The following is a 23,528-nucleotide window of genomic DNA, read 5'->3' as shown; positions in this document are numbered from 1 at the left end:
ATATTTCACTTAAAACACAGATTCAATTTTCAGTTTTTCCCCACAATGTAAAAGAGAAACAACATTGGTATTCTACTGGGTAGTCTTAAAAAATAACTAAAAATGCATGAGAACACTGAAGATGTTTATTAGATATATTTATGGTTTATAGATATAGTTATGGTTTATTTATGCAACCTAGAAAGAATAGATCATAAAGGGGAAGGCTGCCCTCTTGTGGACATTGAAGTAGAAGTGAAATATTTGTAATAATCCTCTCTAATGTAACCCATGATTGATGGGGTTTATGTTGGTCGGTATCAGAGAAGGGATTTATGGATTTAATGCAGATTAACACCTTCCCTGCCAGACATATGCAGATTATAAATCATGACCTGTTTTTCCAATGAATTGCACCATTAACAGCATTCTCCATATCTACAGATTTACAAGGAAAAATTATGCCTCTTTTTGCCTGTATTTATTTTTGTTAAACTGCAACCAAAGTAATGTAGAAATGCAGCCGTTGGTATCTGCAATCACACACTTCTAAGTGTTTTTCTTACATTTCTTTTTTGAACCAAGTAACTGAGCACTTTGTTCTTGCTTTTTTATTTGGATGATAATAATAGCAATTGGTTTGTTGTGTGCACAGAGCACTCGTTCTGTTGGACCTGGGGACTACCATACTGATTGCCTTGATTGGGAATTTCTCCATACATAGCCAGAGCAAAATCACTCCTTAAGTTCATTAATTGATAGACCTTGTATTATTGCTAGAGGAAGTAGTAAGGCATATCTCACAAATGCATTCGGATCTTTAGTCTTGGAAGGCAGTGGTAAATGACAAATAACATAACCAATGGTATGGCCAGTCCTACACTCATCTTTCATCTTATTCTTTAAAGGAAAACTATACCCCCCAAAATGAATACTTAAGCAACAGATATTTAAGTTTATATATTTATATTTAAATTGATATTGCCCTTTTACATCTCTTGCCTTGAACCCCCATTTCATGATGATCTGTGTGCTGCCTAAGAGATCATCTGACCAGAAATACTACAAATCTAACTGTAACAGGAAGAAGTGTTGAAGCAAAAGAAAAAACTCTGTCTGTTTATGGCTAATGTGACCTAAGAAGTATGGTTTGTTTGTGTGCACCGTGAATCGTACGATCCCAGGGGGCGGCCCTTATTTTTTAATAGCAATTTTCTATTTATGATGGCAATGGCACATACTATTAGAAAAGTATATTATTATGAAAATGCTTTATTTACATATGGGCTGTTTTATACAATATCTTTTTATAGAGACTTACATTGTTTGGGGGTATAGTTTTCCTTTAAGAATTCTTTTGCTTCATTATACATTTACACAGGGACTAAGTGATATGTCTGGTGCAATTCAGTGCTGCATCAAACACAAATTATGCATCAGAACAAGAAGGGGAAAATCCAACCCGTGGCTGATTCATCCAGACAAGACACTGTACTGGCCATGTTAAGAAATAACAATAAATAGCTGGATTCATGTTTAAAATAGTAGTGAGTAAGTACAGGCATGGGATTCCTTATCTGGAAACCTACGTACTTGGAGGCCATCTCTCATACAGTCTATTTTTTTAATTAGTAAATTTTTATTTATAATAAAAAATAAAATACGGTAACAATAAAACAGCACCTTAAACATGATGGTAACTAAGCTGCATAAATCCACATTTGTGGCAAAACAATTTATTTAATATCTAAAAGTATTTTAGTAGATTTAAGGTATCGTGATCCAAATCAGAAAAAAACCTTATCCGGAAAACCACAGGATCCGAGCATTCTGCCTGTATAATGAAAGCAGATACTATGGGGCAAATTCACTAACAATCGTAGTTTCGCCAGGTGCAACTCCGCTGCGCTTCGCAGCACTTCGCCAGGCGTAGTTTCACCAGCGCTTCGCAAATTCACTAAAATCCGAAGTTGCGCTCAGGGGTAGCGTAAGGTTGCAAAGTTGCGCTAGCGTTGATTCGCTATGTAAAGCGAAGTTACGCTAGCGAAGGCTAATTTGCATAGGGCGCCAAATTCAAATTTCAATGGAGGAATACGTATCAACACTACAAATGCCTAGAAAACCTTCAATTCATCAAATAAAATTTTTATTTTGCCCTACACATGTGCCCACTGTAGGTAAGTTGCCATGAGTCAGGAAATGTAGGGGGGAAGGAGCGGAGCCCCAAAAATTTTTTCGATCTTTTTCAGCCTATCACCCATAATGTAGAAAACACGCCAGCGTTTTTTGGGACTTAGAAAAAATTTTGACTTTTTTTTAAACAATCCCTATCTACTCTATTGCGCTTCGCCAGGTCTGAGGTGGCGAAGGAAGTCTAGCGTAAAAGGTAGCGTTCAGTACACTGCGCGCGTTAGTGAATTTGCGTAGTTACGTCGCTAGCGAAAATTCGCCAGGCGTAAGTGTGCGAAGTAACACTAGCGAAACTACGCCAGCGTTCGTTAGTGAATTTGCGCAGTAACGAAAATGCCAAACGCTAGTGAATTAACGCTAGCGTTCGGCGCTTAGTGAATTTGACCCTATATATCTCAGTCTGAACAACTAGAGCTAAAAACAATCCACACAGGATCCAAACCTATAACAGGTATAGCCTGCAAAATACTTATAAGGCACCAACAAATAGAAGCCTATTATGATATAAAATGATGAATAAATAGTGAAATGATGTATGTAGGTAAATAACTGTTTATAATAGCACAAATGCTTTTGATAAATACAATCCATACTCGTGAAAGGTACAGACCAGTCCTACATTTGTTGGTAATGAAAATGAATGATGTATGATAAAGCAGTCAAACTGGGAATCCTATCTGGCTAGGTGTTTTATGCTGGATGCCAGAAACCTATATGGCACAATTATTTAGTCAGAGACTTAGCCTTATCCCTGTTGGGTGCCCAGACAAAGCTTGTTAATAGCTTTGGAACATTTTTGCAAGTTGTTCCTTGGCAGGTTTCTTTCCTATTATTGCCTTGGAATTGAAGCACTTCAATTCAGTTAAATTAGACTGTCACGGTAAGAAATGCCAAGGCGTTCTGCAGTTTCTTTGAAACAATATAATTATATAAATTATAATCTGCCCTGTTCCTACACCTTTTTTTCTGTGTAATAGAAAAGGAAAACGAACCCTCTCGCTACCATGGAAGTATGTGCTTGAAAGAAATGATTGTATAATAATGCATCATAGCAAACAAAATGAAGAATTACAGCATGTATGAAATCATTTTAGAGAATACAGGTATGGCATCTATTATCCAGAATGCTCGGGACATCGGGTTTTCTGGATAAGGTGTCTTTACGCAATTTGGATCAACATACTGTGTCTACTTAAATAATCATTCAAACATGAAATAAACCCAATAGGATTGTTTTACCCCAAATAAGGATTAATTATATCTTAGTCAGGATCAAGTACAAGGTACTATTTTATTATTACAGGTATAGGACCCATTTTCCAGAATGCTCGGGACCTGGGGTTTTCTGGATATTGATTCTTCCACAGTTTGGATCTTCATTCCTTAAAGGGGTTGTTTACGTTGAGATAACTTTTAGTATGATGTAGAGAGTGATATTCTGAGACAATTTGCCATAGGTTTTCATTTTTTATTATTGAAGGTTTTTGAGTTATTTCGTTTTTTATTAAGCAGCTCTCTTAAGCAATCTGGTAACTAGGGCCAAATTACCTTAGCAACCATGCATTGATTTGAATAAGAGACTGGAATATAAATAGGATAGGGCCTGAATAGAAGGATCAGTAATAACAATAACAATACATTTGTAGCCTCACAGAGCATTAAAAGGGAGTCAGTGACGCCTATTTGAAAGCTGCAAAGAGTCAGAATAAAGGCAAATAACTATAAAACTAAAAAAAAAATAATGAAAACCAATTGAAAAGTTGCTTGGAATTGGCCGTTCTATAACATAATAAGAGTTACTTTAAAGGCGAACCACCCCTTTAAGTCCACTAAAAACCAATTTAAACATAAATTAAACCCAATAGGATTATTTTGCCTCCAGTAAAGATTAATTATATCTTAGTTTGGAGGAAAAAAAATCATTTTTAGAAATCTGAATATCTGGATAATGGGTTTCTGGATCACAGATCCCATACCTGTATTACCCAGTGCATTTTAACTTGCATTGAAATTTCAAGTATTTTTTTGTGTTGAAGTTTTGATGCCCATGCTAGATCCCTTCCAGTGTGGGTGACAACATGTCCAAAAATACCTTTGTATAGTAGTGAATAGGATTTGTCAGTGGTAAATAGGGATGCACCAAATCCACTATTTTGGATTCGGCCGAACTCCCGAATCCTTCGTGAAAGATTCGGCCGAATACCGAACCGAATCCTAATTTGCATATGCAAATTAGGTGTGGGAAGGGGGAAACATTTTTTACTTAATGGTTTTGGGACAAAAAGTCACACGATTACCCTACCACCCCTAATTTGCAAGTGCAAATTAGGATTCAGATTAGGTTCGGCCAGGTAGAATGATTTGGCCGAATTCGAATCCTGCTGAAAAGGGCCGAATCCTGAAACGAATCCTGGATTCGGTGCATCCCTCATGGTAAAACAGTTTACTTGTGTAATCAGTAGTTTGCCAGTATGTGAAGCTGAGTAGTTCTCCGTATGGAATGGCACATTGTCATTTGTCACATTGCTCCATTCCCTACTCCTCCAACCGATGCAGACAAATACTGGATGTTTGAATGCAATCACTGTTCCTATTTTTCTTACTTTTGTTCTATTATTGTTTCTGTTCCTCTCATTTATATTTCAAAGTTCAGTTACTTGTTTTGCTCTAGTTTAAACCAATGTATTCATTGAAGTACCTTAGTAACAGCGGAGGAAATAAACGAAATGTTGACTGTGTCATTACCAAAAAGTTATTCTGCTGTGGCCTTGAATGCAGCACTGATTGTAATGAATGGAAATCTTTGAAAAAATAAAGTAAAAAAACTTAATTTTATATACAATTTATAAACTCAGAAATTGTACAAGTGCAGGCTAAGAGTATGTTATATAGCATATAGAACCCTTTTTTATTTTTACTGACCCTTTAGATTAGCCTCTCTTGGAAACATTTGCCTTTTATTTTTGGCAACATTCATCAATATTAATATGGTTTGTATGGATATATATATTCGTGCCTACTCCAGTATTTATTTGTACATGTCTCTGTGTGTGTGTATACATATTACTTTTTGAGGCCACTGAAAATTTTTCTTTTCTGTTTGAAGAACATAGTCATTCTTTATTATACCTTCTGGCACATTCCAGAAAATCTTATTAAGTTTGTTGGGGAGTTAGAAAAATGATTGTCTTGTGCAGAAGGACTAAAAAGGCCAACATTCTCTATGTCTAGATCCTGAACTCGATTTTCCAAGCTATCTAATATTTTGATAATCCCTGGTCAGATGTTGGTTGGATATATACATTTAGCCTCATACACTATTCATAAGCTACTAACGCAGTCCGGTTGGTAGGAGTTTCCATTTAATATTGGCCTGTGTTAGCCAATGGGGGCTATGTTACTGCATTTTATGGATATGGCTTTGTTTCTCAATAATACAGAACAAATTACAGTAACTCAGTTTACTTGTACAGAATGCTCAGGTTCTGGGGTTTTCTTTCAGTATTTTGTATGTCCCTACATTAAGGGGTTTATGTAATAACATTTAAATTTATCTCATGTTTTTATGAAACCAAACTCCCATCCACAATTTTATTTTATTTATCAAAAAAATAACTTGAAAAAGTCAGGACGGGAAAAGACTCAGTAAAAGCGAGTGAAAACTCGAATTGTACAAATTTTCCCGATTTGGTGCCCGAATCTTTTGATTATCACATGAAAAACGGAGTGAGTTTTTTTGAATTATCAGACAAAACTCAGCACAGGTCACGATATCTTCAAAAGGCCATTGACTTCTACATGACCTCGGCAGGTTTGAGATGCCCGATTTTCAGATTCAGTCTTTTAGCTGCTTCGGGGTATAATAAATCACGAGAAAAAAAATTCCACAAAAAATTTGAGTTTTTGCCCAAAAAAACTTGACTAGAAAAAAATTTAGGTTTAGTAAATAACCCCTTTTTATTTAAAAAATTATTTCAACAAAAAATACACCCAATAGGTTTTTTTCCCACATAAGGATTAATTATATCTTAGTTGGGATCAAAGTTTATTATTATTTATTATTTTATAAAATGGAGTCTATGGGAGATGGCCTTCCTGTGTTTCGGAGCTTTCTAGAAAGCGGGTTTCCAGATAACGGATCCCCTACCTGTACTTTTACTGTAATATCGTGCCTATTAACCATGATACATATTTTAATCAAATGACTATTATATATTTTTTACACTTCATATATTGGTGCTCTTTTAACAGGATCATTTGCTGGACCAGTTCATGTGGACCCACACGTAACAGCAGTTTGGGGAAAGAACATTACACTGAAATGTTTAATTGAAGTTAACGAAACAATAACTCAAATCTCATGGGAGCGAATTATTGGCAAAGGTGCACAGACCATAGCTGTACATCACCCCATTTACGGAACTTCGTTTGAAGAGTCATATCAGCAAAGAACGACATTCAAAAACACTTCTCTCCATGATGCGACCATTGTTATAAATAACATTGAATTTTCTGATGCTGGAGAGTACATTTGCAAAGCAGTCACATTCCCACTTGGAAATGTCCAGTCATCAACTACTGTTACAGTGTTTGGTAAGAGAATTTACTTTTTTTAACATTTTTTTAACATTTTTTTAAACAGCTGATTATGAATAAGTGGACATTTCAGACACAAATCGCTGTGTTTTTACCACAGTGTGGCGTTTTTCCTAGAATTCCAGTAAAGGTCACGTTTGAGATATGAGTGTGGATGCAAATATTTAACCTTTTTTTGGCAAAACACGTACAAGTTGTGTTGGACAGAACTTTTACTTGTCACTTCTGGCACATTACTTTAATAACAGCATCAGTGTGTGCCTCCATTTATTCACAAATGTCTGGAAATGGTCAAAGTTCTGCCAAGTGAGCCAGGCCCTGATGCTGTTATTACATTACAAATTTCCTTTAAAGGAATTATTAAGGGTAAAAATAAAAACTAGGTAAATAGATAGTCTGTGCAAAATAAAAAATGTTTCTGATATAGTTAGTTAGCCAAAAATATAATCTATAAAGGTTGGAGTGACTGGATGTGTAACATAATAGCCAGAACACTACTTCCTGCTTTGCAGCTCTCTTGGTTTCCACTGATTGGTTACCAGGCAGTAACCAATCAGTGACCTGAGGGGGGGGGGCACATGGGCCATAACTGTTAGCTTTTGAATCTGAGCTGAATGCTAAGGATCAATTGCAAACTCTCATGTGCCCCCATTCAAGTAACTCCTGAGTAGAGAGCTAAAAAGCAGGAAGTTGTGTTCTGTTATATTAGACATCCGGTCACTCCAGCCTTTATAGATGTCATTTTTGGCTAAATAACTATATTACAGTTTTTATTTTTTCATGGCTTGGACTTCCACATAGCAAAGTGAAACACGAAGACTACAGCACTGGTAATTGTATGTGAATTGTAAATTATACATTGCCCTGGCATGATAAGGGTTAATGAGTAAAGGCGAAAAGGCCATAGAAATTTCTTTTAAAACTTAAGCATTTAAAGAAAATAATCATTAAAGAAATTAATTATGGAATTATTTATGCAGTAGTGTATTGTGCATTTAATATGCTGTTTAATATGAAAATCTCTCTCTCTCTCTCTCTCTCTCTCTCTCTCTCTCGCTCTCTCATATATATATATATATATATATAGCCGGGGTGCACGGTTAAAATATATATATAACCATGTATTCAAGAAACCGGCACTCCCATGTAAAAACTTCAGTTATTTATTGTGTTGTACCAATGTCCAACGTTTCGGTCCTTGTTATGACCTTTCTCAATATATAAATATTTTTTTCTTATTTATTTAATATTTATTCTTATTTTAGTTGAACCAACTGTGAGCATTTCAAAGGGGCCTGAACCCTTACTGGACGGCGGGAATGAAACGGTAGCAGCATATTGCACAGCTGCTACTGGAAAGCCTGCTGCGGAAGTGTCCTGGGAAGGGTCTCTTGGAAGAATGGAAACAAATGTAACATCTTATCCAAACAAAACAGTGACTGTAATGAGCCAGTACCGTTTAGTTCCAAGTCGGTTTGCACGAGGAAGAAACATAACCTGTGTGGTGAAGCATCCTGCTCTGGAAAATGATATTAGGTATCCATTTACTTTGGATATACAGTGTGAGTAATCTGATTAAGTATTTTTATTTCTTAGCTGTGTTTACTTCCAGAATCAACTTCCCACTTCTAATGTTAAAGTAATCATTGCTAAAGATAGTACTTAGCCAAAGTAGTTAAACGACTCAGGATCTCACTATACATGTAGTGATTTGGTTGGGCAATTTTGACATTTGGTAGTTTTGGCCAAAAATCTGGCCTGATTATAATGCCATCCTTGTATGGGAGAGGAATAATGAGTTACCTTTTTAGGTTTTAGTGAAGTTAGAATAAGAGAACAAAAATATTCCCAAAAGAAGCCCAGACCACACTGAGATGACAGCCCCCTGCGGCCAACTTTGAAAGCATTTGTTTAATTATGCTTCTGGTGCAGTAAGTTCATGTTTATGTTTAGTATACAAAATACAAATGAACATGGAGTGCCAATATGTTAGGCTTCCCCAGTGAATGAAATGAAATTTGCCCCAGACCAGAGCTTTCATAAAAAATGTATCGTCCTAGGGATCTTTCACAGTGTTCTCTCTGAACAAACTTACAGACAGGCTGCAGTGGTTTGTTTAGAAGGAACACTAGGAATTTTACTTGTTGAGTAAAAGCACCATTTCAGTATTCATTTAAGTACTGTTTGTGGCTCTATTCAGGAACTGAATAGAATAGAATTCATTTGTAAATCTCTGTAAGGAGGGCATACAGTTCTACTGTTTTTTGTGTAGTCCTTACATTAGACTTAGGTCTTTAGGTGTTTGGTGTTTTGGTACATTTTTCAGTATGGTGCCAGTGCAAAAATAACCCATAGAGAAAATGTAAAGGCCCAGAAGTGTCAGGCACTTGGCAAGTTGCAATGTTGGTGCTTCTGGGCATCTTACATTTGACACCATATGAAGCTACAGGGGCACCACACTAGAACATAACTGGCCAATTTCCTGAAATCTGCCTTAAATATATCAGTATCTTATATACTTCCAATTTCAAATGATATCCCCTTGTTCTAGAAACCCTATACTTAAATATGCTACCTACTACTGTCTATTGTCATTGATAAATGTTGTTGTTGTTGTTGTTTAGTTCTTCTCTGAACTGATTCTAGTTTGTCAGTTTGGGAGCATACCCTTCAGAACAACAGGCAGTACTCCAACCCGTAATACATGAGTATTCCCATATAACAAAGCATTATTCTGAACAGAGAAATATGACTTGGTAATAGGTTTTTTAAAGTTTTGTAATGACATTGACTTCCTTATTTGACCTATTATTCTATCATCTGTTGTTTTTATGTTTTCCTTTGATGATGTGAACATGTTTAATGTGATATTTATAATAAAATAGCTGCATTTGGCAGTTCAATGTGAAAGTGAGGAAATCCACTCTTCCAAATAAGGGCTAAGCTGCTGGAAGAGGGAATGGTGATTCCTTTGTTTACATTAATAAAAAGCAGGCCAGGTTTGCTGCATTTAAAAAGAAGATTGGTACAGGCTCACTGACAAGAGTTAAATCGAAACATTTTGCGGTCAGGCTTTGTTCGGTGCCTGACTAACCCTAAATGTTTCCTTCATGACTTAAATTGAAGAAATCAGCCCTTTATTTAGCTAAATTACAGATAGAGGGGAATTCTTCTATGAGTCATGAAAATTGTATTAAAATGTATACTTCTTGTGCTGTTGATGCTGGTTTTTCACCTTTGGTACAGTCCAACCAAAATATCTTTTCATTTAACTGATGATCAAAAGCAGGTTTTTATCCAGTCTCTGTGTGAAGCAAGAATGGAGCAAGATGACTGGACAGTTTGGCTATATTGGTTGAAATTCACATCCATTTTTGGATGTAATAACATGACAGACTGCCCTGTTATCCCTTTGCAGCACTGACAGTTTTCTCTGGATAAACAATCTGGTCTATTGATGCCCTTCCATGGGTATTTGTCAGGTAAATCTACTGACCCATTAATCTGTGCCTGGCAGTAGTACATCAGTTTGCAGTGAATATCACATCAAGAATATCATAACATGGATGATATGTAAATGCCTTGTGAATTCATGCATTCTTGACCTGTGCATAGCTAAAAAAAAACCTGAAATATCAAATGCTTTATTAATATGTTTTGCATTAGATGCCCCGGAAGTTTCAATAACTGGATATGATGATAATTGGTTTGTTGGCAGAACAGATGTTTATCTTAAGTGCAATTCTGATGCTAATCCATCTCCTACTGAAATAAAATGGACAAGGTAAGCACATTACTTGTGAGCCATTTATATTCTCTGTTGGTCATTGTTCTCTGTTAATAGTATTCTGTATTAGGTATGTCCAAACTGTAGCCTGATTGATTGATGCTAATCTGTAATTCTAATCCCTCTCAGGAGCTCAGCAACTGGGGAGGTGATGGGAGTTACATCAACAAGTGTTTGGATAGCTTTGAATTTATGAAGTCAAATAGTACATCTGGTTGCAGAGTTATTGTCTGATAACATTAGGCTGATACATTGTTGTCCCCTCAATCAATATCTATTTGGGGCTCAGTGAAACATCTTTCAGGATGCACTGGATAATACTGTTGAAAGAGGGGTGCATCACACACAACTAAGACCCCCAAAAAGAATTGTTTTTTTTATGGACTGTTCATAATGGATCTATGGACTGTCAGTGACATTTCTCAAGTTAAGTATTCTTGATGTGATTATGGTACTAATCACATAATTGCTGTACAGTTAATTAATTGATTATACATTGGTAGCACACATTGTGACGGGATTATTGGCTATAATAAATCACTTCTGCCGATGCCTGTAATTTTTCGCAGCCACTGGAAATATTCACTGCAATAATACTGCCATTTACAGAATATAGGAATATATTACGTGCTGTCTTATCTACCACTTGCCACTACTGTAATATCTTAAAGGGTTGTTCACTCTTACATTTTAGCGTGATGTAGAGAGTGATATTCTAAGACAATTTGCATTTGGTCTTTATTTTTTATTAGTTGTGGTTTATTAATTAACTTTTATGTAGCAGCTCTCCAGTTTTAAGTTTTAGCATGTCTGGTTGCTGTGGTTTAAATTACCCTAGTCAGGGACCCCCATTTAAGAGCTGGAAAAAGGCAGAAGAAGGCAAATCATTCCAAAACTGTAAAAAAGAAAAAATGAAGACCAGTTGAATAGTTGCTTAGAATTAGCAATTCTATAACATACCAAAAGTGAACTTAAAGGTAAACAGCCCCTTTAAAATAATAACACTTATTTTACTATGTCGTTTTCATGCTTCACCTCATTGTAAGGGGGGCCAGTAGTAAGCAAGAAGGCCCTGTACAGGTAGCTAAAATGTGTACATTCATTATCACATGTCCTCTGCTAAAAGTATAGATTAAATACATTCCCCTGCGTAAATCGGTGAATAATAAAGAACCTGTGTGACCATTTATTGTTACGTTTCTGGTTTACAAATGGAATTGTAAATATTGGTGCTTCTGTTCTGCACTGATGGGCCCAAACAAATGACAGTAAAGAGTAGATAGATGTAGCTGTGCTTCAGGGCTTTTTTTTCCGCTGGCTCTAGCTCATTGCATTGCCATGAAATCTGATTAATTTGTAAGCAAAATATGACACTACTTCAAAGGGGAAACTCTTGCATAATGTTTTTTTCCAGGCAGTAACTTTCTTACTAGAATATAAAGCTTCTGTTTGCTTACAGAAATCAGATATCCACAGCAAATAGAAGAGGATGTTTGTGCCATTTGTGTTGCAAGTAGGGAGCCCAAAGCACAGGCTGTGCTTTTCTTACTGCACAGTCACATGAAGCACAAGTTTTACTTTATACAATCTGGCAAAAATAAAAACATTAAAGGCATGCATGCTCATGTATTGGTATGTATAGAGCCAAGCATATTTCATTTAGCTTATCAAACAGTAAAATGATGACTAAGGCTAGATTCCTGTCAAATGAATGTAATGAGAAAGTATCACTGTGCCCCTGCTTCAGGGCCTTATTATCAAATAATTTTGTATCAATTCTGAACTAAGCACACTGTTTTTAAAAACCACACACACAAGTTTAAAATGTGTGCACAAAATAGATTTTTTTTTGTTTGCCTACATAGCCAAGAAGGAATTAGAGGGAACATTGCCGGTGATGCTGCCCAGAGCAACCAAACAGTAATTTGATTTCAACAGTTAGAAAACATAAGCAAAGATCCGATTGGTTGCTCTGAGCAACATCACTGGTAATGTTTCACTCCACTTTTTACACAGCATGATAAATAGACCCCAGGTGTCTACATCACAGAAAGGTGAAGTAGTGGAGATTTTTATGCCACACAAGGGTATATACAGCACACAACCACTGCTGCACTGCATAGCAAAATACTGTGCTATGTACCCCTATATTGGGTAAAACTGAGTGGTACAGTCACTGTATAACAACATAGTCTTTAGCATAATTTGAACTTTAAAGGATACTGAGAAATATTAATATGAGATACAATACCACCATAATGTGCTTTTCATATATACAGTACCAGTACGGTGCTAACAACATAGGGCTATTGCAGTAAGCTATGTCATTCTGTGTTTCGATAGACTGTGTATATCCTACTGGTCAACAGTTTCAGTAACACAGTACAGGTATGGGACCTGTTATCCAGAATGCTTTGGAACTTGGGTTTTCCGGATAACCCATTCATGCCATTTTAGCACAAATGCAGTTGTGTCCTATTACAGTTATTTGAATAAACTTCTTGGCCTCCTGAAGTACAATGCAGATATAGCAATATAAGGCAAGAGTGACATTCAGAATGTTACAACTAAATGTATTTTTTGTGGCTGATGTTTAATGTCCTTGCACTTACACATACATGTGATTTCAACAGATCTCTCATCCCCTGAACATGGCATTGTCATATGTATATTATATATATATATGCCAGTATCCATGGTACATGATTTATATAAAAAGGGAACCTATTTATATAAATCCTGCGAGTGCCAGTACCATGGATAGACTGTTTTGAATTTTTTTTACTGTAGCACCCAGGTTGTTGACTAGCTTCATGGTGTGCAGTCTGTACCTGCCGTTCCTTCATTTGGAGCGAAAAACAAAAATATATATATATAATTGTAAGTAGCAACAATGAGAGCTCAGCATCCATTTGTACACTTACTATAATTTCAATCATGAACAAGGCTTAAGGTGTAACATTTGTAGCATAATTGTTTGTTCTCCTTTGAATTACATGTGGCTGTTTAATGTGGAAGTGGGTAGAATAGTCCTGAGCATAGAAAAAAATGAAGCATAAGCTGTTTTGGGGCGTTTAAGTGCATTATTATATAGTAGTAAATTCTTGGACATTTCTGATCAACATTCATGTTCCTCACCATAAAACAAGCAAGCATATTTTTTTAGCAATTTTAACCGTCATGCTGCTCCCATTAAATTACAAACAAGGCAGCAACCTATAAATATTGTCAGGCTAAAGGGCATATTGGCACTAATTAAGGTAGGCTGTTTGTAGAAAAGCTAACATACTTAAGTATATACAATTATGCATAGGACAGTTTTTTATTATTATTTTTTATTATGTGCAATTGCTTAAGATTAATTCGACAATCAGTGCCAAAACACAACTGGTGCCAGAGAATGAATATGCATAAATGACACCAGCACGCAGGTATCAAAGGAACAGTAACACCAAAAAATTAAAGTGTATTAAAGTAATGAAAATATCATGTAGTGTTGCCCTGCACTGGTAAAAGTGATCTGTTTGCTTCAGAGACACTACTATAGTTCATATAAACAAGCTGCTGTGTAGCAATGGGGAAATTGAAAAAAAGGCTACAGTATATGGCACAGATTAATTAGTGGATAACATTATGTAGAGCTTATCTGCTGTGAAACCTGAGCCTTTTCTTATTTGAATGGCTGCGCCCATTGCTATATAGCAGCTGATTTATATTAAAAAAAAAGTGTTTCTGAAGCAAACACGCCAGTTTTACCAGTGCAGGACAACACTGCATTGTATTTGTGTTACTATAAAACACTTCTATTACTTTTAAAAACATTTTTGGATGTTACTGTTCCTTTAACAGCCATTGCCTGAAATATAGCCACACAATTTTTCCATTCTAATTCCCTGCAGCAAGCAACCTGAGTTATCATTCCTTCTGTCAGAGGGAAGCAGATCTACTTACAGTCAATACTTGAGAACAATGTGTAATTTATGTAAAGTAGTATAGTTTTAGCAATAAGTCAGCTATGGTAGCCATTGCATTTGGAAAAGTATATTTTGCTCTTGCTTTATGGTTGGGATCCTAGCTAACACTTATGGTCAGGGCATACATATCTCATAAGATTAAGAACACAGTCAAGTTACTCATCATCTGAAAATCTTTACTGCACAGTTTTTTGGGGAGGTGACTGTCTAATTAAGCTATGAGAGTGTAAGTGATAGGGCACTGGCTGATGTTTGACGTGAAATATAAAGCCCCTATTCACATTAAATAGCTTTCCCATAACTGTTTTGCAGTTTTGTAATATTCTAAAGAAGCCAGTGAGGGTCATGGTATGTCATTACTGAATGGGGGGGGCGGGTTGATTGGTTTGAAAAAGCATCATAACCTTCTCTGGAGAGGTTTTAGGTCTAAAAGTCAATTGTAACAGTTTAAGATAAATTGGGGAAACTGTGACTTGCAGTTTAAAGGGCAATTCACCTTCATTAGTAAAATTGTAATAACACATAAAAACCACAAAAATGTGTTCAAACTTTCATAACCGGCCAAATTTAGTAAAATGAATATGGTAATTAGTGGGTGTGGCCACAAAAATGGGCATTTTGTCCATGTTTCTATTTCCAAAATGTTGGGAGGTATGATAAAGATATATTTGATATTCATACCTCTTATTTATTATAGTAATATATATATTAAGGTTTTAGCTAGAACTTACCTTTCCTCTAGAACAGACAGGCTAGCTCACGTGCATATGCTTTATAAATTGTTATAGGGAATATTTTAAATTAATTTAAAGGGGTAATATAATGTCCTGTTCAACATAAGTGGGAATTGAAAAGGCAAAAATAAAAATTTGTATATATAAAAAAAAGTACAAAAAATTAAGACTAATTGCAGCTTGTCTCTTAGAATACTACTGTCTACATTGTAATGGAAGCTCTTTTTAAGGCGAACTAACCCTTTAATCCTTGCCAAACACACAGTCGCCTTGCCATGTACTTCCTATAGCATTTAGACTACATTCTGTATGCTCTTAGGTATGCCAGCTGTCTGTCAGCACACACTCTTCTAGATCTGTTTTTCCTAATCCCATATCATTTAGCTTCCTCCTGCTTATGTCAAGCTCACACACTAATACGTGTCACAAAACTGGAGATACAATACAAATCTCTTCTGAGCTGTTCCGTTAAATAGACTTGAGGTGATACATGCTGTTTTATTGGAGAATAAATGATAAAAAACTGAAATAAAGATGAGCCCAAGGCTTTCTTTGTTTGGGTTTAGCTGACAGAACATTTCACTCCGTGCCATCCCTCTTATTTGAACAGGACTAAAGTGAATGTTATGTTGACGGCGTGGGATACGCATTACTCGAGTTTCGGCTGCAGCTCTGCCAAATGCCATTGCTTCAATCGATGGGTGTTGTGTCTTGTTCACCGAAGCTCCTTGTGACAGGTGTTGAAATCGATCCTGTCGTTCTTATTGGTGGCCTACACTCTCACCCCTGATAACATTCCAGGGTTATTATATTGCAGTGATGAGAAATCGAATAATGTATCCCCTGTTGTAATATAGAAGAACATTTGAAGTCACCGTGGAATTCCAAGACCAAATAAAGGCACAAGGCTGCAGACGGAGGCCTGCAGAGCTCTTAAATTTCGGAAGTGACTGTCCGCATCCACATATTTTAAAGTGGGGGTGCTTATATAGTGGATATTGTGCCCACTGTTGTAAACTATAGTGATAGAAATCATTGAGGAGTTTCATGACAGTACAGAGGCACAAGGCTGTGGCCGAGTCCCTTTTTTTTTTTCCAGGTCATGGAACTCTGGGATGACTTCTGATTACTATATATACACAGGTTTCAGAGCCACATGATACATGGGGAAGGGGCAATCACCCCAGCAAAAACATTTTGAAGACCTCTTCAACTCAAATGAGTTTTGATACAAACAGAACTGATTGTGAGACACTTTGCATCTGCTACACATACCTTTTTTGGTTTCTGTGGTTTCCAGTTTGAACTTTTAGCCTTAAGGGTACTATTTTTAATTGCTAAGATTTCAGCTATCCATCTATGTATCATGCTGACATTGTTTTTGCCAAACTGTCCCAAGAACAATTTTTGGACACTAATTGCTATGTATTTTCCCCTCACTATGTACAGCCCCCCCCCCAGAATTCCAGCATCATTGTGACCAAGTTTCATGCATTTTGAAGGGGTTGTTCACCTTTTTTTATTATTTGTAGTTATTTAGCTTTTTATTCAGCAGCTATCCAGTTTGCAATTTCAAACTACCGTAGCAACCATGCATTAATTTGAATAATAAACTAGAATATGAATGAGAGGACCTGAATAGAAAGATGTTTAATAACAAGTAACAATAACAATACATCACAGAGCATTGCTTTTCAATGAAGAAGGCAGATAATTTATAAACTATAAAAAAATAAATAATGTAGACCAATTGAAAAGTTGCTTAGAATTGGCTATTCTGTAAAACAATAAAAGTTAACTTAAAGGTGAACTGCCCCTTTAAGAGTCTTCTGTTGGACAGATGCACACGTGCAGATGCAGAAACGGCATCTGCACGTGATTCTCAGGGCGCGTTCCTTTAGGAAACTTTTGAATCACCACCATGTTTAGAGGGGCTGTTCACCTTTGAGTTACCTTTCAGTGTGATGTAGAGTGATATTCTGAGACGATTTGCAATTGGGTTTGAGTTATTTAACTTTTGATTCAGCGGCTCTCCAGTTTGCAATTTCAACAGACTGGTTGCTAGGGTCCAAATTACCCTAGCAACCATGCCCTAATTTGAATAAGAGACTGGAATATGAATAAGAGAGGGCATGAATAGAAAGATGAGTAATACAAAGTAGCAATAACAATACATTTGTAGCCTTACAGAGCATTTGTTTTTTAAATGGGGTCAGTGACCCCCCATTTGAAATTTGGAAAGAGTCAGAATAAGGCAAATAATGCAAAACCCCCAGGAGATGCCCCATACTCCATACTTACCCCTTGGCACAGATTCTTCCAGCAAAGTTCCACGCATCCATCTTCCGGCTCCTCTGTAAGCTGACTGGGAGATAGGTATTTCTGCACATGTGCAGTTGGAGCAGTTTGCCAGTTTGCGCAACAGCGAATGAGATGAATTACACGGAAATTGCAGATCTCTCAGTCAGCTTACCGAGGAGCCAGAAGATGGATAGGTAGAACTTCGCTGAAAGAATCTGCGCCGAGGGGTAAGTATGGAGTATGGGGCATCTCCCCGGGGGGGGGGGGGGGTAGTTAGCCAGGAGGGAGGGCTACATGGGGTGGAGGGTAGGGTTTTTTTTCCCCACAGGTTGATTTCTCCTTTAATGTTAAATTACACTTTGTATTTACAGTTTACTAAAATATTGCAGTTGTGCTGTGCTGAACATCATCATTCTAATACCATGTTTAACTCTTATTAATACAGGTTAGATGGAATTTGGCCTGAAGGCTTACAGTCTGTCAATAATACACTACTTTTCAGCCTCCCACTTACTCACAATGTTTCTGGGATATATGCGTGCAAAGTGGCCAATGCACTTGGTCAGAAAAGTGACCAAAAGATCATCACAATTCTTGGTGAGTTTGCATTCTGCAATTATTTGTATTTGTGTTTTTGTATGCATGTGTATGCATGTTAGTGATGTGCCGCCCGACCCGATACCCGCGGGTCTGGTGGGCTTCGGCCGACCTCGCACGCTTCTTCACGGGTGGCAGGCGGGTGCGGGTTGAGCTCTTCTCCTGCTCTCCCCGCCCACCACCGTCAAATACCGGCTTCCGACTTCCGGGTCCGTCTTTTATAGACGCTTCGCCTGTTCGTCCCGCCCCTTTTGTGATGTCATCGGCGGGGCCGGTCAGCGCAGGTCTATAAAAGCAACCCGGAAGTGCAGATGCAGGCTAAAGGAGGGAAATCCCGACCCGCATATCACTAATTGGTGTATATATCACGTAAGCCTAAGTAGTTTTGTATAGTCTTTTTGTAATTTTTTTTTTAGCCATTGAGCTACTGTGGAACTCAATCCAGAACTGCTGATGCTTACCCTCCAGACCCATGTCTGTCCTTCCCAGTCCCCTATCTGATTCGCAGCTCTGTCCATTTGCAAATGAGCAGCCAGCAGTCGCTGATATAGAGGAGATGCTGGGGAAATAAGCATGGAATACAGCGGGGTACTGTACTGGGGAAGCAGCAGCCTCACACTACTTTATGCATGCAATAAATATGTGTGTGATACAATTCTGCTTGTTCATAGTAACAGCAGATAATTTGGTCATTTACAAACAGAGGCAAGGGGGCAGATTTACTAAAGGGTGAAGTGGCTGTCAAAAATTCAGAAATCAGGGACATCGCCAATTTACTAACAGGCGTAGAAGACAATTCGATAGCAAAAGAAACCATCACTAGCGCAGTTTCCCACCCTATCGCCAGGTGCATTTTCGCTCAGTTGATCGATTGTGACTCTGCAAATTCACTAAAGTGTGAATTTTACAGAACGTTACTTCTTTCACCAGAGTTTCCTTTGCCACCTTACACCTGGCGAACTAACAAGTTGAAGCTACATCCTCCTCAATCTGATGTCAGTGACATCATATCCTGTATGCCGAAAAGTCATAAAAATTGGCGTCATTCATAAAGTCCAAACTATTAAAGATTTTTGTTTTAACATTTTTCCCAACCATTTGAGGGGCATGGTACATTTGTTTTAGGGTGGGCTCATGTCTATGGCATTAGAGAATCTCTTTTGTCTTTATTATGGTTCCTTGGACATTTGTAATGAAAAGTGACCACTTCAAGCATTTGCACCAACATCTCTGATAAAAACATATATATGACCTATATGCACCCACCCTATTCAAATTGACCTAAGCGTAAGAGTACTAACGAAGTTACGCTCGGCAGAATTGAACGCTAGCGAAAGATCTCTATTAAATGGCCACGGTGACAAGCTAATGCTAGCAAAGCTTTGACACATGACAGCTTTTAAGAAGAGTTCCATAGTATGAAGGAACAATGGAGGGCAAATATTACAACTTTCCTTTACATAAACTTTCATTTTCCCATTTAAAACATCTTCTCTACGCCTTTTCCTCCCTGCTGAGGAATAAAAAGGTGTCATCACATAGGTTTCCTATATTTATAACATGTTAATACATTCACTTAAATGTTCTTTTAATACATTCACTTAAATGTTCTAAGTGTTGGCTTTGTGACTTGTGGTATGCCTATACCCACTGCTGAGATCCATATAAAGAGTTATAAAAAGATCTACCACATTTTCACATACCGGAATGCAAATCAAAGGCATGTCGTCTTGTGCTTGTGTCTTCAAACTTTTATTTTCTAAAATTGGCCAAAAAGTTTACAATGTAAAATGGATGAAAGCCTGAAAAGGAGGCCTAATCCATAAAGCCATATTGGGGGCAGAACAATCCTATTGGGGTTATTTAATGTTTTAATGCCTTTTTATTAGATTTAAGGTATGGAAATCCAAATTATAGAAAGATCCCTTATCCGGAAAACCTGTACTCCCATAATATTTAGGGGCTGGTGTGCTTCTTACTGAGAATATGGATCTCAGCAGTGGGTATATGCGTACCACCAGAGCAATGTTTGCCCTTCGCCAACAATTGCCTTAAAGGGCACCATTCATGACCTAAGTAAATACACTATGTGAAAGTTCAAGAAATCCAATTTTTAAAACAGTTAGAACTGTTTGTATAATGTAAATGATCAGCTCACTATTCCTTCTGCAAGATCTCCCCTATCTCCCCTGCAGTTCTAGCTGAAGCAGCCATCTTGGATTTCACTGGCTCCTCCTACCTATATCTTCCCAGCCAACTGTAGCTCTGAAATCTCGCACATGCTCAGTTGAAATTCCTTGCTTGCTTATCAACCCTTCTAAACTACTTTCAAATCAGCCAAACCTCTGTGTTAGCTGTTGTTCAGTAGTGCTGCCACCTGCTGGAAGTTAGTGTGTGCCCTTCATTTGCATAATGACTTTACCAGCAGGGGACAAGATAGGGAAATCTCCTGATACTCCTCCTAGTGGAGGAGTTTACTTAAACAAAGCATTCTGGGTAGAATACTCAAAGCAGTGTTACAATCTGAGCATGCTCCTGAAATTTGCATATTAGAGTCTCTGTTATAGTCTCAGTATGGCTTCCCTCAGTGAAAGAACCCATTTGACAAAGTAAGGGATTTTTTTTAAAACCTGCAGTTTTTTCAAAAAAACTATATATGTAGTTTGATTAAACATGTTAAGCTGGTACTGGTCAGATTTTTAATATGTGTTTGATTTTGGCTGTGATAGGTGCCCTTTAAGTGACCCTGTTATACAGTTTGGTGAATAGCTAGAAAGAAATGTTAAATCATATTTCTATAATTAGCTTGGCCAGAAAACTCTTGGGTTCTCAGATTAAAGCAAATATCCCTGACTCCTAAAAGTCTGAATGCTTCAGCAATTTATTTATGCTGTTCCTGTAATCTGAAGCCTCCCTATATGTCACATCATCTTTTTGTCAATTTTAGTGCTATCATTAGTGCCAAAACACAGGTTATTTATTCATACAGTCCACATCATTCATTAATTTTGCCCCATCTGTGTTATCAGTTTAGTATATTCTCAGTGAGCAGATGAATCCCTAAGGAGGGCGTATGGGTTAAGTTTAGCTCTCTTCATCTCATATGCATCAGCAAGTAAATATTATATGTGTGACTGTCCATAATAGAGCCAGAGTAAATGGTCAACCTTTCTGGCAGTTGTCGGTGATAATACAGTACATTGTATATCAGGGGAGTTTCAGTTTTGAACAACTCCCAGCATCTAGGCGGTGTAGCATAATGCCAAGTGTAGAATTTAGTGTTAGAGTTGCAATGTGCAAGCTGTGTTATGTTCCCTGGTGTGTGGCTAAGCCAATTCCAGATGCACCTAATGGCCTCATTTAGTGCACAATGTGTGAGCTATGTCAGATTATATTAAATATTGATACTGCAGATAAGAGTGGCATTCTCACAGCATCTGCACAGCAAGGGAAAATAAAATCATGTAGCCTGCTCTCATGAAGAAACATTGTGGGCATATTAAGTCCCTACTATTGCCTTATTTTTGCATAATGAACAGACCTGCCATGAATTATACAGTGTTTAAACATAGCAATGACCTTGACTGAGCGGTAATATTGGTACAACATGTTATCAAAGGAAATACTGGCTGGTAGGGACATGAGTGATGAGGTGTGGAGGTGGGGAACATGAGGTGGGGCAGAGCATTGATGCAACAGAGGCAAAGCCATTATGTAGAGGAGTGAAGTGGCATAAAGAGGCAGATCAGGTGGAGATTTGATGAGTAGGGTTGATTTAGATAGGTGCCTGATGGGTAGAAGGGGAGCTGGGTGAAGGTACTAGATAGAAGGTAGGCTGGGTGAAGGTACCAGACAGAAGGTGGGCTGGGTGAAGGTACCAGATAGAAGGTGGGCTGGGTGAATACCAGATGGAAGGTGGGCTGGGTGAAGGTACTGGATAGAAGGTGGGCTGGGTGAATGTACTGGATACAAGGTGGGCTGGTTGAAGGTACTCGATAGAAGGTGGGTTGGTTGAAGATACTAGATAGAAGGTGGGCTGGCTGAAGATACTGGATAGAAGGTGGGCTGGTTGAAGATACTAGATAGAAGGTGGATTGAGTGAAGGTACTGGATAGAAGGTGGGCTGGTTGAAGGTACTGGATAGAAGGTGGGCTGGTTGAAGATACTGGATAGAAGGTAGGCTGGTTGAAGATACTAGATAGAAGGTGGACTGAGTGAAGGTACTGGAAAGAAGGTGGGCTGGGTGAATGTACTGGATACAAGGTGGGCTGGGTGAAGGTACCGGATAGAAGGTGGGCTGGGTGAATACTGGATAGAAGATGGACTGGGTTAATACTGGATAGAAGGTGGGCTGGTTGAATACTGGATAGAAGGTGGGCTGGGTGAAGGTACTGGATAGAAGGTGGGCTGGGTGAAGGTACTGGATAGAAGGTGAGCTGGGTGAATACTGGATAGAAGGAGGGCTGGGTGAAGGTACTGGATAGAAGATGGATTGGGAGGATATGACTGGGGATTACAAATGTAAATTTTAATACTGGCCTTGGCTGGAAATTTACTGGCCAGATGGCAAGACTAGGTACATCAGGACCCTACGCTCACCTCCATGTGCCAGTAACATCATAAAGTGAAAATTGTGTACCCGTTATTTAAATGTCTTTTTTTGCCCAGCACGCTGCAGCAGCTGTCCCATATGATATGTAAGGCTTTCATTTTATAGCTGAGTAGAGAAGAACCAAGAATAACATTTTGTCTTTCCAGTTAAGTACTGAAACCAATGTGCACCAAACATCTTTTCTGGTATCTGTTTTGCTTTTGCAGGCAGTGATGAGTTAGGGCCTGGGCCACAAGTACAAATAAGTCAACAGACACGGCCGTGTTAGATGCAGTTTCAGTGTGCTGCGGATGTGTTTGCCTATTTTATAGATTCACCTTGTGTTTTCACAGGGTCATTTCAATACCTATATCAGCATTTTCTTGCTTTAATGCAGTCAGATCAAGTGTACAAAGATTGAAAAGCTGGAGATCCTTCTCAGTAGCAGGGATGATGATTAATTCCACAAATATATTAATATGGTTAAATAAGTAATTTAAAGGGGAAGGAAACCTAGTTGGCGCAAAAAACTCCCCCCCTCTCGTGTGTTGCCCACCCTCCCTCCTCCCCCCTGGCCTACCCGTCCTGCTGGGCAAATGCCCCTAACTTGTTACTTACCCTTCTGCGCAGGTCCAGTCCAGGGAGTTCACAGACGACATCTTCTTCCATGCGATCTTCTTCCTGCTTTGAACGGCATTTTGGCGCATGCACAGTAGGAGCATTTCGCCGGTACGGATCTACTGCGCATGTGCCAAAAGTCACAAAGTACTTTTGGCGCA

General features: G+C 38.0%; 1 protein-coding gene across 6 annotated transcripts in view; it reads left to right on the top strand.

Annotated features, from left to right (window-relative positions):
- The window catches only part of nectin3.L (poliovirus receptor-related 3 L homeolog), a 71,143-nt gene that overhangs the window by 27,531 nt on the left and 20,084 nt on the right, over nucleotides 1–23,528 (top strand). For all 6 annotated transcript variants that reach the window (XR_001934390.2, XM_041581950.1, XM_018246464.2 and 3 more), the window contains exons 2-5: nucleotides 6,421–6,762; nucleotides 8,031–8,327; nucleotides 10,432–10,549; nucleotides 18,007–18,158. Coding sequence is in view for 5 of the 6 variants with exons in the window: in XM_041581950.1 (XP_041437884.1) it covers nucleotides 6,421–6,762; nucleotides 8,031–8,327; nucleotides 10,432–10,549; nucleotides 18,007–18,158 (909 nt within the window). In the remaining variant the exon portion in view is untranslated. The remainder of the gene's footprint in view (nucleotides 1–6,420; nucleotides 6,763–8,030; nucleotides 8,328–10,431; nucleotides 10,550–18,006; nucleotides 18,159–23,528) is intronic.

This window comes from Xenopus laevis, chromosome 2L (assembly GCF_017654675.1).
Source record: "Xenopus laevis strain J_2021 chromosome 2L, Xenopus_laevis_v10.1, whole genome shotgun sequence".
Taxonomy (NCBI): domain Eukaryota; kingdom Metazoa; phylum Chordata; class Amphibia; order Anura; family Pipidae; genus Xenopus; species Xenopus laevis.
The sequence above is the reverse complement of the archived record's forward strand: the minus strand, read 5'-3'. Positions and strand labels throughout refer to the sequence as shown.